General features: G+C 41.2%; 1 protein-coding gene across 5 annotated transcripts in view; it reads right to left on the bottom strand.

The window, feature by feature from the left end:
• Positions 1–16,376: 16,376 nt before the first annotated feature.
• Positions 16,377–19,028, bottom strand: part of LOC137438938 (nuclear pore complex protein Nup153) — a 111,648-nt gene continuing 108,996 nt past the window's right edge. For all 5 annotated transcript variants that reach the window (XM_078767453.1, XM_078767450.1, XM_078767451.1 and 2 more), the window contains one exon: positions 16,377–18,084. In XM_078767453.1, the coding sequence (XP_078623579.1) occupies positions 17,991–18,084 (94 nt within the window). In that variant the 3' untranslated portion in view covers positions 16,377–17,990. The remainder of the gene's footprint in view (positions 18,085–19,028) is intronic.

Genomic DNA, 19,028 nt, shown 5'->3' with positions numbered 1-19,028 from the left:
GGATCAATTGAACCATCGACTTGGACAAGGTCATTCTAAAAGGTAAGTGTGGGTTCCTTGTCGATTGTCCATTATGATGTACGAACCTGTGTTTAGTTATTTTGTATATATATGGAGGAGGTGGTGTCTGGGAGTCTCCACAATGCACTATTGGTGCACGAAAGCCCTCAGAAGGAAGATACAGATGAGACCCTTTGGCCCCGGTGCTGTGTAATTAGTACACAAAGATCCATTTGAGTTGGTCTAGGGTGCTGTGTAAACCACAAAAGAACCATTTTTTGAGCTGGACTCCCGGTGCTGTGGACCTATTTACACAAAGAACCATTTCTGTACGATTTTTATAATTTTTTTTTGGTCGACCTTGTATATAATAAGATATGTAACGATTTAACGATGTAACGTTGTCCGGGTAACGTCCTACAAAATGTCTGCTCGTTCTTTTTTTGTCGTAATCCTGTTGAATTCTCATTACAATACGGAATTTAGTACGCTGTGTAAGTGATAGAGATCCTCGATGGCGAATCAGGAATAGTGAATGAGCGAACAAAATCACGGATGGTACATCGGCGACAACGATTTTCTAGCGATTATCCGAGTTTAACGACTTTTTTTGTAAATACGTTTTTTTCTGCGCTTTTTAATTAATGCGCCAGTTCCGACACGCACCGCTGATAAATGCGCCACTGATGAGCGCGAAGCGCGGGCTGTGAGACGCGTGTCTGTGTGTTTGCCTGCATTCACTTGGGTAATTGGGACCGTGTTTGCAAGGATGCGTACGTCATACGCTGGTTATTAAAAGCCTTTTACTGGGAACAAATCGACCCATGAGTGCACCATGGGGCGATTTGTTTGCGAGTTCTGTAAGGCTCGTACACTCGTACACCCGTTTACACTTGTACAATCATTTACACTTGTTTAGCACTTGCAACGTACCTTTGAGTTGCCCGCTCAAATGGTAGAGGACTCGCTCGGCGTGCGAGAGGCGGCAGGAAATGGAGATATATATATATATTTTCTCTCCTTCCAATTTGTGGTATCGCGACAAATCGGCTTATATCTTTGGAACGGCTAGTTGGATTTAGACAAATTAAACGAAATTGTGTCGGACGAAAACCGTAGGTCCAAGGTAAGAGAAAAAAAAAAAGGGTGCAGGAGAGGAAAAAAAAAAATTCCCGCCAATTTTTCCCACCATTTCTTATAACACCTAAAACTCGTTCGATTAACATATAAATTAATGACAGACAACGCCATCTGATGCCGGTCCAGAATTATTGTGAAAGATGGCGATTGGATGAAAATTGCATACCGACGCCCCCAGGGTAAGATCGAACATTTTTTACAAAAAATCCGTCACAGGAAAATCTCCTCATTGTCCCTCATTTCCATTTCGGCTACCTGTGCTGCTACCTGTCTCTTCCTCCCGCTCCTTCTCCCTCCAGTTCCCATTGGCGGACGTTTTGCGGGAAGCTTCCAGGAAGCAAAGCCAGTGCTTTTGTTTTTTGTGTTTTTTCCTGTGCTTCAATGTGACACCGCACCTTTCCTATGCCATCTCCAGGCATTGCAAATCGTCATTGCTGGGCACCGAAAGGGGCTCTGGAAGTGACGCATGCTGAAAGGGAGTACTCAGTTTTCACTCGCGGTGTTGGTTTAATTTCTTTCTTGTTTGTTTGTTTGTTTTCAGTTAATTGTTGTTGAAGATGAGTTTTACACTGCACTCACAAAGCGAAAAGCAGGGTTAAATGATCGTTTGCATGCGTACGTGCGTGTCTGCATTTTTGTACACTGTGCTTTCCTATGCCATCTCCAGGCATTGCAAACTTGCAACTCTAGGCGTCGTCATTGCTGGGAACCGAAGGGGGCTCGGCAGTGACGCATGCTGAAAGGGAACTCAGTTTTCACTCTGGTTACCTCTGCCACTAAAGTTGGATGGAGGTTATGTTTTCACCACTGTCTGTCTGTCTGTCCGTTTATCAACAAGATATCTCAAAGTTGTGGACGGATTTGGACGAAACTTGGTGGACCGGTTGGGTGTCTGACAAGGATGATTTGATCCGATTTTGGTAAAGATCTAAATATGGATTCGGCTACAATAATTATTTAATAATTAGCGATTAATGAAGTACTTATTTAATCAATCAAATTTCCTTTCTCTTCGGTCCATTAACTCAGGCACCTTTTGAGTTAGGAAGCTGATATTTGGACATGACAGTGACCAAGTGGCTATCAAGGATATTTTGATTTATTGATTAATCATTTAATCAATTAATTATTTAATTTTTATAAATGACTTATTTAATTAAATTCCTAAAACATATCTTCGGACGAAGCACTTGTGGATTGGTTATGCTATCAGCCAATTGATTTTTTTTTTAAAGAAAAAAATTTGTGATGATCTTTTATTGAGTTTAATTATACAATTAATCAATCAATTAGCACACACCTCTCCCTCTAAATGCAGCCTCTGAGGCGCCCCGGCAATGCCGCGCTGTAGGATATTTAATTATTTGGCATGGGGGCGATGTACTTTGAATGTATCTGTACTTGTTAGGGGACCATAGGTCACGTTTTGTGGCAGCCATGTTGGAGTTAGTGAAAATCTATCTCCTCTTTCATTTTTGACTCGAGTTGAAACTTGGCACACATATGCCACACCCCAAGGCGAACGCTCTTTTCTCTGAAGTTTATTTTTGATTAATTAGTCTACAGCGCGCCAATTAAAATAAGTGCTGACTCTGCATTTCTTTTATTTAATTAATATTGTGATGCCATGAACTTGGTATCGACCTGCAGGCCAAACCGTTGGTCAGATGAGCTTGATACCTTGACCAATTATAGTAGGTCACTTGATTGGATGCATATACTAATTATGACGTCATAGGTCACGTGACATGGCGGCCATATTGTATTTCTTGAAAACCTTTAAAATGCATCCCTGCATTCATTTTTCGATCGATTGAGTTGAAACTTTGAACAATTGGATCTGGGCTGTCGTCAACGACTCTGGCGCGCACGCCGCACCCGTCCAATCAGGATGGAGCGGTATGGTCCCCGGATCATTACTGCTCGCAGTTTTAATTAGTTTTATTTTTACCTTTCACTCTTTTCGTTCATTGTTCTCTTGGTCATACAATGTTTTTTTGAAGACATGTATGTCATGATATATGCAAACTGTTTATACAGGAAATGTTTGTTGTTCTTGTTGGTTGATTATGAGATGATTATAAAATCATGGTGATTATTATGAATGATATCATAGGGCTTCAATGCAGAATGATTGCACGAACTTGGAAAAAAAAAGCTTTCAAGCCCTGTGGAATCAATGGTGTATTACAAGCAATTGAGTTTCAAAATTTTTAGCATGATTGAAGAAAGAAAAAAAAATTGGTAAAGTATGAATTGATCGTCGTTTGTTCATACAACATTTCAGGAGTTTTACGAAATTTTGATTGCCAAGAGATTTTGGGTACTATTTTAAAAAAGTGATGAGACATTTTTTTCCCAATGAACTGTTTAATATCTGCCATCAATTTTGGCTGTCTCACAAATGAAGGATGAGTTGCCTTTAGTGGTTGCAAAGAGAGTTTATGGTGACCAGGCAAAATTGGGAAAATATGTCAGATATGACCCTAGTACAGAACAGTGATTCGTCAATTAACATGAGCTATGGATCAGAGGTGACGACCGATGATCTTCGATCTGTCAATGGATGGATCTATCCTGACATCATTGGGGAGGGGGCTTGTGCAGGGAGTCATCTAGGATGATTAATTTGATTTATTGATGAATATTGATAAATTAATTGAAATTGATTGATTGATTGATGAGGATGCGGTCTCAAGAAAGAAGCTTTGATATCTTTGTGAGATATTATCAATGTGAAGACAACCTTGGAAAATTGAGCAAGGTGGTGAGTCTATGTATGGATATATATGTGTGGTTACCATTGTGTGATTCCCCCTTCGACAGAACGAGATACCTGCGGATTCACCCATTTCATATTGACCCGTTTGGCTCATCTGCAGTACCGATCTGTGAGATTGGGTTGTGCAAAAGCCACAGGTGAGAGAGATTCTCTGGAAATCATTCCCGGACCCGTGACCACATCACCCCCGTCCTTTACAAGCTTCACTGGCTCCCCATCCCCCAGAGAATCCAGTACAAAATCCTCCTCTTGACATACAAAGCCCTCCATAACCTGGCCCCATCCTACCTGGCTGACCTCCTCTCCAGACACACTCCCACCCGCAACCTCCGCTCTGCTGGTACCAACCTCCTGACCCCCTCCATCCGGACCAAATTCAGATCCTGGGGGGACAGGGCCTTCTCCATCGCTGCTCCCACCCTCTGGAACTCACTACCTCACACCATCAGAGACTCCTCCTCACTCACCACATTCAAAACATCACTAAAGACCCACCTGTTCAACACTGCATTCAACATTCAACCCACAGCATTTAACCCCTGACTATCTCTTCTCCTTCTCCCTCCTTTTGCTTTAAATATTTCCCTATTGATTCTTGTCTTTTTGCAATTGTTGTTTTCATGTATTGTTATGCATTATGTTTGCCACTCTGTCAAAGCGCCTTTGGGCTTCTGGAAAAGCGCTATACAAAATAAATGAATTATTATTATTATTATATCACCATTTGAACAGATGGACAGATCCTTCCTGGAAGTACGAGTGAAGCTTTAGAGGAACCTGGAACAAGCTACAACACATCCAACGCTACTTTGATAAAAGGTGGAACAAACCCCAGTAGATTTTATTTACAGTACATATAGTACAGGTGTGTACAGGTGCATTCCAAAGTGCAAGTCCAAATAGTTATCTGATACATTGAGTGAGAAAAGAGTGTTATTCACATACAGGCAGAATGGGGAATGGAGCCTGCAAGGATACACAAGGACAACCAGATAGTCCACAAGAAGGTACTTGTACATATTATATGTACGACCGTTATGGTGCAAAAGCTATAAGGGAGGTCGAGAATTGGCATGTCTGGACAAAGGGACATGCTAAGGAGTTTCCAAGAGATGGTACATTTGACCGAAGTCGATTGGAAAAATTAGGACAAAAATTGAGAGCCAGGAAGAGACAGAATCTAACGGTAGACTGGCCTGCATTCCATCTTTGGGATGGTGAATCCAGACAACGGGAACAGCAAGAACGGATAACGGACCTATAACTTAAAATAAAAAGGATACAGGATACAGTGGAGGAGATAAATGCACAACTGCCCTCGAAAATAGGAATATAAGTGACAGTTGTCCCATCTGATTCCCATTTGTCTCCCCAAAAAGGACGGTGCAGAGAATTTTTTCGTGTTTCAGGAGATAACCAGAGATTGCAGTGGCAACTCAGGGATGTAGAGATGCAGCCCAGCAATACAAGTGCACAGGTGGACAGACCAGGCAACGCCAGAAACCGGTGTTTCAAGTGTGGAGAGATGGGACATTGGAGAAGAAGATGTCCGTATGCCAACAGGAAGACAAGTTCATAGGGCAAACCAAGATCAAGGGTACCAGTGCTTACCGGTACCTCAGACAACGATTAGGCCTTCATCGCTGCAAATCCCAAATGATGATTGGCCTCAACAGATTAGATTACTGGACAAACATGAATAACTGTCGATGACTTGTGTCTGAAAAGTTCTCTGAGCAAGAATGATTCATTTTTTCTTTTCTGCTTGTAAGCAAATTAATAATTAATTGATCAAATGCCAAAATTGGATCTTTTATTTTGGGCACAAAATTTTTTTAATTTACAAAGTTTGGAACAATTGCTTTGCATTTTTTTTTGGAAACCAAGTGACAAGTCACATGATGATCAGGTGGGAATTTCGGACTATTGTTCCGCATGATTGATAGGTCAGTGGTCGACTGACATGTAAATGGGCGTGTAGTCAAATTTGGATAAATTATTGTGGGAACTGAAAGGGTAATTTCAATGTGACATCATAGGGGTTTTCTAAGAATAAACTTTTTGGTCCATTTGTGTATTAGCATTTATAAAATTGAAGGACAAATTTTATGAAATTGAAATAAAATTGACACCCATCCTGATCTGTAAATAATGGTTCCAACGCAAACAAATATGCATAATGCATGTGTGTGTGTGCGTATTTTTGTGTGTCAATGTTAGTGTTTTTGTTTTTTGTGTATCAATCTTACAAGATTGTTGACACCGACAGTGTGCTTGTCAAGGGAGATGGAATATAAAGATTTGATTTGCTGAGTTATGAGCAGCCATTCATTGATAAAATAAAATAAAAATTGTGAGTAATTTTGGGATTCCATTTTTGATAGAATTTATCCAGAGAATCCGTAAAATAAAATAGAAATATAATTTGATTATGAAAATTATCTCTTTTGTCAAGGGAGATGGAATATAAAGATTTGATTTGCTGAGTTATGAGCAGCCATTCATTGATAGTAAAAATTGGGAGTAATCTTGGGATTCCATTTTTGATAGAATTTATATGAGAATAACAGCTATTTATGGATATGAGCTTACCTTACCTGCCTCACTTGGATATTTTCTTCAACATAAAAAGTAGGGGTTTCAATAAGTGGTGGCTGTACACATGGGATTCATCAAATTAAGTTTTGGAGTTCAAACAAAGTCACTGGCTAACAAAAGGAGAATGGATAGTAAATAAATTCTTCAATGCTGGGTACATTAAGTACGATATTACGAAGACTTATGAGAGCTATTGTTCTTCCTTACAGCAGTGGAAAATTATTGGAAAAATTGATAGGGATAATATCCTCAATTTGTACTAATTATTTGAGTATCCTCAAACGGAGGAACCCCACCGTTTGAGTAAAGGAATTAATTTATCATAGTGGATTTGTAACAGCAGCCTGAAATATCCTGAGAGTGTGCATCCATGTAATCAGAAATCCCAGATTTGTTTTTACAAACAACATTTTGGTCGAGGTCTTGTGTGGACGAGCACTTGCTTGGTAGATAAAGAAGGTACTGCAAGTTGGCAGCCACTTTTGCGGCCAGTTAGGCCAAACAAATTGAGAAGAAATTGTAGTTAAATACGTAATTTACACATGGCTATTTGTCAAAAGGAAATTTGTTGAGATGGGAAGCATTTTTTGAAGGTTTATTAAAGTGTTATAATATGACATGTGGCAAGGCAAACTATTGGATGGGAAAATTAGATCTGCTTATAGAATAAATTTATTTATTACTATAACTATAAATAACTATAAAATAACTATAAATAAACCCTGGTGTTGGGCTAGTAGCTAGGGTGCCGGCTTGGGATCCTAGGATCCTGGGTTCGAATCCCGGTCGATCGCTGAATTAACGCCAGGGGGGTTGACTCAGCCTGTCATCCTTCTGAGGTTAGCTAATTGAGTACCAGTTCACTGGTAATTCCCTGTTTGTCGTTAAAGGCGGCAAAAAGGGTTGGCGTCAGGAAGGGCATCCGGCCGTAAAACATTGCTTCAAAAAGGGGACCAAAAAAACAACAACAACCACGGTGCCCGAAAAAGGCCAACCCCCGCTTGCGGGGAAAAATGGCCTCCAACGGTGGTTTAAAAATTTTTTTTATAGAATTAATTTATTGACCCCTTGAAGTTAATTCTTCGAATCATTGTTTCACTGGCATTTTGAGTTCACATTGGAAATAGTTTGGTAGAGCTTTGGTTAAAACCTTTGGTTGCGGTATTTTGGAACGAATTGATAAACCATAGGGGATTGATAAGAATAGAAACAAATATGGACCCAAAATAGAAAGTTGGATTCATGCCTCTCATTGCAAGCGAGCACATGGGGCTAAGGTGGACGGTCCCACAGAAAATGAGGCTGCACCTAGCAGCCCAGCAGAACATTCAGTGGCAGATAAATGATAGTCGTGATTTACATTCATTTGAATTACATTTTAAACACCCCCCCTTTGCACTGATACACATTACATTTTCAACATTTAATATTCCTACTTGAATTAGGGAAGATAGTGACATTTATTTGCTAACATGACATACCATTATCTACTGATATTAGCGCAGCATGAGGGATAATGTATCACAACTACACTCATGATTAGGGGATTTAGTTCAACCCCGGGAGATAAGGGGATCAGGGTAAGACAAATAATCTGATTTATGTTACATATTAAGGGATTTTTCTTTATTTACCTTTTAGGAAGCTTGTTAGTTTGGTATATAATGTTGAATGTCATTGACATATAATTATGTTATAGGTATGAACATATACAAGGGGTAGCTCACATGTTTTACAGATGGCTACAGGTGGGACAAAGGGAAAGACCTTATCAAGACAAGCCGACAAATCAAGGGAAAAGAGACTTCTACTTCGGATACTCCTTGAAAATGGTGATATTAATCCTAGGAATGAGTTCTCTAGTAGTGGGGACTCTGTGTTGCATGCATTATTTCGGGGTAATGAGAGAACAAAACGCAACATTGGTGGCCGACATACAGATATATGATTATGCGGGACGACATAAGCAAAAGAGAAGTTTGATGGAAGATAAGGACACACCTTTAGAACCCGATGGATTACACGGGATTAATACTTTTTTACATTTAGCCCACACAAGGGCTGATATAGCAAATGAAAGTAATTGTTGGCTATGCACACAAATGCCGCATTCTAGTGAGAACGGAGTACCATTGGAGGCAGTTCCTTTTGGTTGGGATGAATTATGTAGTCGCTTCCCAAAGAGGTTGGAAGCAACAATACGACCTTATTTACCAATGGTGATGATGCTAGGGGATGTTAGTTGGGAAAAAGGGGGATATCAATGTGAGGAATTTGCAGACAGTTATAGGCCTAAATATGACAATGAAGTTATGCCCCCTTACGTAACTATTCAACAACAAATGAAAGGGCTCCTATGTTTCATCCGACATCGAACCACAGAGAATAATAAGTTTATGGGTAACTCCACCTGCCACCATTATAGTTACGAGTTGGGCTATATGAGATTGCTTGTCCCAGTAAGGGACACTAGCTTAAAGATGATATCTTTGTATTGGGAAGGAACTTGGACAACAGATACTACATGGACCTATAATAATACATATTTTATATGTGGACACAAGGCGTATGTGTATCTCCCACTGACATGGTCAGGATCATGTTTTCTTGGGTTTGTGCTTCCACACATGCGCTTGTTAACAAAGTCACCAACGCATATCCTGCATTCTAGGCAGAAAAGAACTTTTAGCATGGGGGAATGGGTTGGAATGGTAATATTTCCATTTTATGGAACCTGGAAGGCATGACATGAACTACGGCAAATGGCATTGGCTATAGAAACATTGGCAAATAAAACAGCTAGTGGATTGACACAACTTACAAGTGAGCTGGCAGCGACAAGAACCATGGCATTACAAAATCGTATGGCATTAGATATGCTGTTAGCAGAAAAAGGAGGTACATGTGCAGTCATTGGTACAGATTGTTGTACGTACATACCTGATAATTCAGAAGAAATTTATAACATAGCCGATACAATCAGACAAGAGGGAGCAAGATACCACGATTATATAAAAGGGGGTGCCTTTGCATGGTTGGGAAACACATTTGGAGGAGTAGCAGCTAAGATACTCCAATACTTGTTTGTTGGTTTAGTAGTTATATTGGCAATTGTTTTAGTGGTGGCTTGCTTGAAAGCCTTAGTGACGGTGTGTTTGAATAAGGTAACCAACAACACTATGATAATGCATGAAGTGACAAATGAGGAAATAAATGTGGAACCACAAGAGGAAGACTTTTATGGTGACATAAATACCGAGATTAAAAGAATGAATCAAGTGATGTTGCAAATGAATACAGTAGAGTTAAGATAAGGGCATAACAAAAATGTTGTGAATTGTGTCAACCGGTGAACTTCTATCACCACAAGTTACACACTGTTTGGGGAAAAAAAAAAAAAAAAAAAAAAAAAAAACAGGGGTGGAATTATGATACTAATACATTATGCTTAATTTGTTGGTTTGCAAAATTTGTTGGGAATGAGATATTCCTGTTTGTGAGTGTAATCATATACACTCATTATAAATGCATTTATTTTCTGTGAGTAGTGTTAAAATACCTGCATGAGTTAATTTTTGAACTATATTAACCTGAAAGCAATTGTGGATGCTATTCTTAGTTTAGTAGAAAATACATACCTGATTGAATATTATTTGTGTGACGCATATAAATGAATATAACTTTTTGAATGTTTTAAGGAAAAACAACAAATTGTTGAATGTGAAACTGTCGGAAGATATACATGATTATGCTGATTTCATGGTAAGATGTACCCTATCTGATTCAGTGTGTGTGGAAAGCAGATTCAGATGTGACTGAGCATAAGGATAAGACGAGATCACATTTTGAAGGGAGTGCTAACGGAATTGGGAAGAAGTTCGAGAAAGAAAATTTGTGGCTAAAAAATGAAGTTAATCTTGGCATACACCCTCCTTCTCAAAGAATGATGAAGACATTCTCCTGTGTAACTTGGAGATAGATGCTTACCTTCACCAAGGAAATTTATGTGACCATTTGCCTGGATCACACTGCAACATATGAAAGAAAGGCGATCACTTACTCTTGTTCGAAGGCTTCGAACATTCATCACATCAGAAGTTGCAGGACAATGACATTTTACCTGCAACCTCTACGAAATGTGGGGACATATGTTATTACTTCACCAACTTCCGGGGAGCCAGCATGGAACTGCAAGCAAACGGCTGTGCCTTTTCACAACAGCTGTGCACGATTCTGCTGGTTGCTCCTGGTATGGACCATGGATGACCTGAACACCATGGTCCCAACATCATTGTGGATGCATCTGGCATCCCTGTTCCACATCTTGCTGGCCAATCAACATCACACCAATACTTGCTGCCCACTCATAATGAGGGAGGAGGCAAGTCGACTACAACTGGGCGAAGGCCTTGTTCAGGAATTATTATGGTTTGCAGTAAGAGTGGCAAGAATGCTACAAGGAGAGCGGGGTCAGTCTATGACTCCGCACAGTTATTACAACAGCGAAACACTACACGAAGTAGTGCAGGTGCTATGAAGACATTAGAAGAAAATGTTTCATACCTGAATTCAAACACAAGTGATCAGCCCCTTCCTTTCAAACAAAGAGTCAACATTTGTTTGGAGGCAAACGTTTTTGCCACATGTTGCAGATGCTTTATAAAACTTGAAAATGGTGAAGGGAAATTGTTGTATCTTGGTGATGGTGAAGTGTTGTTTTGCAAAGATATTTGTGATGCAAATGAAATAGATTGAATTAACAATATGGAAGGAGTCAATGACCAACGAAATGTTTTGTGATCAGATTCTTGCAGGATGACGGTGTATGCCTAAGGGAATTGGATTACCAAAGTTGTGGTTTGAGTACTTGTATTGATGTTTAATTGTAGTGATTGATTGTTTACTTGTACTTGTATTGATGTTTAGATTAATGGTTAATATAAACAAAAAAACAAAAAGATGAGGGAATTGTGGAAGTATAGATCTTTACTTGTAATTGGTTGAGATTGGTGAGTGAACAGGTGGTTCAGAGAATGTCAGGAATTTGGACCTCGGGAACACGAAGATGAGCAAAACCTGGAAATCTCTTGTTCACCTTGTCACAGCCCCGGGCTAGAGCACATTCCTAGGCTTTCACTATTGTGAAGCAAATGTAGGATTGGAGAAACTCCCAGCAGGAGGGGGTGGTTGTCAACGCCTGGGGGGGCGAGCTGGTGCCGGTGAGGCGAGCATGGATGACCGAGCAACGTTTGCGGAGAAGGGATTAAAATTAGCGCAGGGAGGATTAACACGGCTGTGCCCATAAAAACGTGAACATTTCTTGGACTTGTCAGACTTGCCAGCAGAACCTTTGACGAACGGAACGAGAACAGCGCTGCGCAGAGGTCCGGCCAAAGGAGAAGAACCAACGACTTGAATTACCAAATTCGTTTAGTTATTATAGTTCCTTATTATTTTGAAACAAGTGACTTATTAATTATAATAAATCTTTACTTTGTAAAACTGTCTCAGTCATTGGAGTCTCCTGAGTCTTCTCAACATTCTCCTACAATTTGGTGGCTACCGTACGAGGATCAATTGAACCATCGACTTGGACAAGGTCATTCTAAAAGGTAAGTGTGGGTTCCTTGTCGATTGTCCATTATGATGTACGAACCTGTGTTTAGTTATTTTGTATATATATGGAGGAGGTGGTGTCTGGGAGTCTCCACAATGCACTATTGGTGCACGAAAGCCCTCAGAAGGAAGATACAGATGAGACCCTTTGGCTCCGGTGCTGTGTAATTAGTACACAAAGATCCATTTGAGTTGGTCTAGGGTGCTGTGTAAACCACAAAAGAACCATTTTTTGAGGTGGACTCCCGGTGCTGTGGACCTATTTACACAAAGAACCATTTCTGTACGATTTTTATAATTTTTTTTTGGTCGACCTTGTATATAATAAGATATGTAACGATTTAACGATGTAACGTTGTCCAGGTAACATCCTACAAAATGTCTGCTCGTTCTTTTTTTGTCGTAATCCTGTTGAATTCTCATTACAATGCGGAATTTAGTACGCTGTGTAAGTGATAGAGATCCTTGATGGCGAATCAGGAATAGTGAATGAGCGAACAAAATCACGGATGGTACATCGGCGACAACGATTTTCTAGCGATTATCCGAGTTTAACGACTTTTTTTGTAAATACGTTTTTTCTGCGCTGTTTAATTAATGCGCCAGTTCTGACACGCGCCGCTGAGAAATGCGCCACTGATGAGCGCGAAGCGCGGGCTGTGAGACGCGCGTCTGTGTGTTTGCCTGCATTCACTTGGGTAATTGGGACCGTGTTTGCGAGGATGCGTACGTCTCAACATTCTCCTACAATTGGTTCCTCCTAAGAACACAAGGGTAGTCCAGCATGCACACGAGATTTTTTTGAATGCCCCTTCTCTATTGTTTGGCATTTTCTACAAGCTATGGATTGTCCCTGCCTTTCTGGAGTTTGCCACATGGCACATACAATTTTAAGGGGCCTTTTCTATGACCCTGGCATTTTTCCCCAAGCATATCCCTTCTTTTCTGGAGTTTGCCACATGGCACATGCCATATAAAAGGGCCTTTTATATGCCCCTGGCATTTTTTTCAAGAATTACTACTCAAGTCAAAAATTTTCGTTGTCGAACTTTTTGGGAATCACCGCTATGAGCAAAGCAAAAATAGGACCGCGTATCCTGAAGCTCACCTGGATCAGAAGCAAGTCACTCAAACCCCCCACAGAATCCCTCAGACGGGAACCAACTTTGGTACGTCACGGGCGATGAAGATTGTGATCAAGTTTCATTTAAATTGTGTGTGTAATTTCGGAGAAGAGAGCAAATAGCTATTTTGGGGATCAACCTCCCCCTCCCCCGTACAATCCTTTAATGTGCTCATATTTTGGTGAGATCAATACACCTTCGTTGGGCATCAGATATGAAGCTTGTAGCCAAGTTTCATCAAAATCGTGTGTGTAGTTTCGAAGAGAGCAAATACCTATTTTGGGGGGTCAAATCCCCTACCACCCCTCCTCACCCCCCTCCTGGGAGAAGCGCTTCATGAGTGCAGATTTTGATGCAGTCAATACACCTTCGTCAGTGTATTGACTGCATCAAAATGATTGACTGCATTGCATTCTCGGTACCCATCCTTCCCTGTCGTAACAACTGCTCCTGGATTCTGTGTCTTTTGCATATGAGAAGGTTCTTTCAACCTTCGACTCTGCTACTGGACAGGTCAGCATCAGCACGCCTGTCCAAACACCTGCCCTGCTGCTGTTGCACATCCGTTCTCTCCCATTTTCACCCTGTCATTTGCTCTAGGTCATCTTCCATCTTCTTGGAAATCCACCATCACTGCATTAAAAAGGTGCAAAAATGGTCCCCTCAACTACAGGCTTATGAGTTTACTTCCAATCATGAGCATGGTCATGGAATGTATCATCACAGTTGATATGAAATCCTTCCTTTTCTCCAAGAGCCTCATCTCACTCAGATCACCAATTTGGTTTCAGACCAGGTCACTCCACCTTGGACATGCTGCTCCTATTCTCCCAACAATGGATGGAGGTGCTTCTTTCATCAGATCAGGATCATCACTCTGGACATATCTCATGCTTTTGAAACAGCCTGGCATCCTGCAATGCTCTCCAAACTTCCTACCGATGGCATGTAGGCCCAACTCCACACGTTCCTCTACTTCCATAGCCAACGAGCGGCTCTCAAAAGAATCCTTTCATCTCCTCTCCCTGTTGAGGCAGTGTTGCGGGTCCAGGTCTATTCTTGATCTTCATCAATAATCTCTGACTGAAAAAATCCTCCATCGATTTGATGACTCCACCCTGTGCCGTGACATCCCTCATCCTCAAGACAAGCAGGCTGCAGTCTCTTCTCTCTTCAGACCTTGAAAAAAAAAAAAACACAAGCTGGTCAAGCACTTGGCATATGCCTTTCAATCCTGGCAAATCTCTCACTCTCACCCCCAAAAGGACCGTCTGGCAAACTCCTCCTCCCTTGCCCCCCTCCAACCCCACATTTACGCTCTTAATCCTCTTCAGGAAGTGCAGTCATTCAAACTCACTATCAGCCGTGATCTTTGTCAGTCAAACCAGATTTAAAAGTTGGCCTCCAAAGCCAGCCACCGACTGGGCATCCTCCATCGTACAGTCCTTCCTTGCCACAACTAAACTCCTATCCACCTACAAGGCCTCAATCTGCAGCTTGATGGAGTACTGCTCTCCCCTCTGGGCTGGCTGCCCTGCCACACATCCTCCTCAGCTCGACACCATGGAAGCCAATGCCTTCAAGATTATTGGATTCTCCTGCGATGAAGCTGAGTTTTTGCAGCCATCACTTCGCCATCGCAGACAGGTTGGTGGTCTCTGTATTCTGTCGCCTCCTTTCTGGTCTTGCACTCTCTGCTCTTTCTGTGCTTTGTCCTCCTCCACTCATGGTTACAGGCATTGGTGACGTTAATACTATAAAGGCAAATTCTCGACACATAACTTGGCCTTTTATCAACAACATTCAAGCTCAAATTATAAAACTCTAGTCTCAGCACTCCACCTGATTGTAACCTTGTGTCCAAAACAATTATAATCTGCAACATATCTTTAAGTTCATCCAGCACAGCCTGCATAGATTTTTATTTTTAAAGTGTCAGCATCTTCTCCTCCTCATCATACCAGGACCATACCACGCGTCTTTTTCTCCACCCTCATTTAGTGAAAGATTGGTAGTTCAGTGGATAAGGCCTTGTTACCCTCACTGGTGTAGGTTGTATTCCCCTACTTCAAATCCTGGTCCAAAGACGGGCAGCACAAGCTCTCTTTGTCCAAAGAAAAGCCACAACCCCAATGATCTTCCTATGTTCACAATATGGTGGTGGATGTCCCATAACCTTATAATGAGATGCTGCAGATAAAGTTAAATCTCAGTCCCATTTGCACTTAAGATGAGGTCAAAACTGAAGTTTTATAGTTGGAACTGTTTGATTGCTCCCCCTCCCCCCCCTCCTCCTCCTCTGGGAATGCAGCTCATGATGCTGGGTTCAAATCCCATATATGGTGCGTTTAAATGTGAAGGCCTCCAAATTAATAATTCTTGAATGCATGAATCTGAAGTGAACAATTGCATGGAATGTTTTCCATCTCATGGCAGCAGCATACATCAAGTGGTGTAGCATCGTATGTGCAGTGTGGGCTAGCAGAACAGCAGGCACACCCACATCTGAAAGAGCGATAAAAAGGGCATCAGTGAGAAGGGCCAATTATTACTGGTATAATACTTTGAGGTGTCAGAACAAAGTTTGACTTTTTGGAACTTGTACAGTCAGTGTTTCACTTCCATGACAATGTCCCATCACATCCTGATGCTCAGGTACAGGAATTCTTCAAAGAGCAGCGCATCAAACCGATCGCACACCCACCATATATTCCCTGGACCTTACGCCCAGTGTCTCCTGGTCTTTTCTAAAAATTAAAAACAGCTTTCGTTGTTGCAACTTCTCCTCGAGCTCAGATATGGCATCGACGATTTATCAGTGGCCTCTACATACCTCTGAAGGCAGCTTTGCTGGAGCCTTCACATGATGGGACAGGTGCCAAAAGTGTATAACACATCACAGGGACTCTGTTAAATGAAGGAAGCGTCATGTCATTTTTGTTAGGTCTTGTCCAAAAAATAACTTGGAACTTTGTCAAAAATAAATTATGATACCTTCACATATAAACACACCTCAAGGTATACGCCTTTGCATTTACTCTGAATTTAAGCAAGTACCCGCAATTGACCTTTGTTGCACAAAATCGAACACTTTGGAAAAACAACTAATCAAATAATATTTTCCCAACGTATCCCATTCCAGGGCTGCGATTTTTATTGGTAAAGGGGAAGGAGGGCTAAGTAATTTATCACGCACAATCATAAATAAAAGCAACTGCCTTTTATTACTAACCCAATCTACCTAAGAATAACAATGTCAGAGAACTTTAGGATTAAGACAAAGGAACCAAATGAGATCCTACATCCAGTAAATATCATACAGGTAACCGATAAAGATAACCTCCAACTCAATCTTATTTTATACTTGCTTCCTACTTCAGCTTCCTAACAAAGCTTCCCAACACCCCACTCGCAAAAAATGGAAAGGCCTAAAATACCCTCACATTCTAACTCTGGTCACACAACAGCGAGCATCGCGCTTTCAACACCGTGGGAATATCCAAACGCATTTGTGGAAACCAGCCAGACAAATCATAAAGGCGTTTCCCCTTTATGTACAACCTGATGCATCATACCCACCGCAACACCCACATACATCATCAACTGCACTGTCTGCCGTGTAGGTCACATGGAAAATGTAACGTATTATTTATTGAGGCATTGACAGAGCCAAATCCACTTGTCAAACAAACAAGGCAGTGCAAACGGGGCCCATTTCCTTATTATCCAAAGTTACCATTTAATATATCGCATAGAAAAATAAAACTCCGCTTTTTACAAGCAAAAGGAACTTTTTGGTTCTGAGCAAAAAGACCTTTTGAATTTACTCTGCCAATACTGCCAATACTATCCACTCAATGCAAGTACAGAACAGTAAATGGTGAAATTTACTACCCCTCAAATCGGGGGTTTTTTTGTCGAAAGCCACTTTATGGAATGGACTTTGGGCAACTTTGAATAACGCAGATTATTAAATTACACCAATAATTTTTTTTTTTTTTAAGGGACATACAAAGGGAAAGAAAAATTGCTACAAGCACATTAAAGTACAGTGATTATTGAAACTTTAATTACAATGTGGACTCCAAAGATAAAAAGGAGATTCCGCTAATTATCCATGCACTTCCAAGATTAAAAGCTCACATCAGATCCACAACCACATACTTCTTTCACACCAAACAAGCTGACAGGGGAAAAGGGGGACGGAGATAAACTGTCACACCTCTGCGCTCACGATGCGCCGGGTTGAACAGCATCACCAGACGCAGGGGCGAATCGTAGAAAAGAACCTCGAGCAGACGCACACATACAATAGCGATGTACGCACAGCCGAGGAGAGACTCTCCCATTCACGCACGCACCAAGACCACACAGACGAGGCACACAGTGGATGAGGACGATGAACATGGAAAACGTATGGCAACATGCTATAAAAAAAATTCATCCAGGAATTTTCGCGTATACTACCAATTCTCATCACAATATATTTGGTACGCCACAATGCTAGTTCAAGCAAGGTACATCACTTGCAAGCTGAAACTCCAAACGACCTTTCGCATGAACGAGCTCGGTGGGAACCAATCCACAAGATAACAGAAAACCGGGCTAACCTGCTCTAACAAAAGGCTTATCTACACCAAAAATCGCAATGAAAATGGAGAGACATTTGAAGCTTTACAAAAATCCTGTGTCGTTTACAGGCGGTGTGCAAACGACGCGTGCACCACCAATCACTTTCGCCGCCGCACGGCTTTCTTGATGTTGCGGTTCTTGATGGTTGAGCTCCCGGAAGTGGGGAACTGAGATACGGGGGCTGATCCACCACTGAAAAACAGGAGATAAAAGGTGGTGGGAATGAAGGGAGATACACAACAGAATCTCTAGACAAAACACAGGAAAGTTTAAGAGAATCTCTTTTAAAGGGATAAACCTGATGTGTTATGAAACTAGAACAAATCAGACAAGTTCACAATCTGATTACATCTTCATGTCATTCATCCTCCAATGGGAAACAACTTTGACCTTGAGTGTATGAAACATGGGGATTTTTATGAAAGGGAGGGTGAGACAATTAATAATTTACATGGTAAAGCGTTCTCTCCCTGCAAAGTGATCAAAAGTACAACACCTTTCACGATTTGAAGAGGAGGTGTTGAGGTATGGGGGTGGGTGGTAATTTTGCATCTTCCTGATAAACTAAATCTGCATCCTCAAGTGGGAAGGATGCCATAATGTGATGGGGATGATTTTGTGTAATCATATTAAGTCTGTAATAATAAAAGTGTGTGTCCATCAATCCATCTCCTCCACAACTCAAAAACCATGAAACATAGCGGCCCCAAAATTTGCATGCAGACTTCACAAACTCATGAATGAAAACTGGGTGTTTGGGAGTGTTAAAACACCCAATTTGATGATGATTAATGGGGTGCTCCTGAATAAAATAAATAAAATACGGCTTACCGAACCGAACTTGAGTACCAGTTCACTGGTAATTCCCTGCTTGTCGTAAAAGGCGACAAACAGGGTTGGCGGCAGTAAGGGCATCCGGCCGTAAAACATTGCTTCAAAAAGGGGACCAAAAAACAACAACAACCACAGTCCCCGAAAAAGGCCAACCCCCGCTTTGCGGGGAAAAATGGCCTCTAAACGGTGGTTGGGTTTTTTACCAAAATGGTGGTACGCCATCTTGGTCATCCCTCTAACATTGTTGGGTCATTAAGCTGCCATTTTGTTTCAGCCTATTGAAAGGTGCCTTGGCTTGGAAA

The sequence above is a fragment of the Myxine glutinosa genome, chromosome 13 (assembly GCF_964187855.1).
Source record: "Myxine glutinosa chromosome 13, kmMyxGlut1.1, whole genome shotgun sequence".
NCBI lineage: Eukaryota > Metazoa > Chordata > Myxini > Myxiniformes > Myxinidae > Myxine > Myxine glutinosa.
This window is presented reverse-complemented; position numbering and strand designations above follow the sequence as displayed.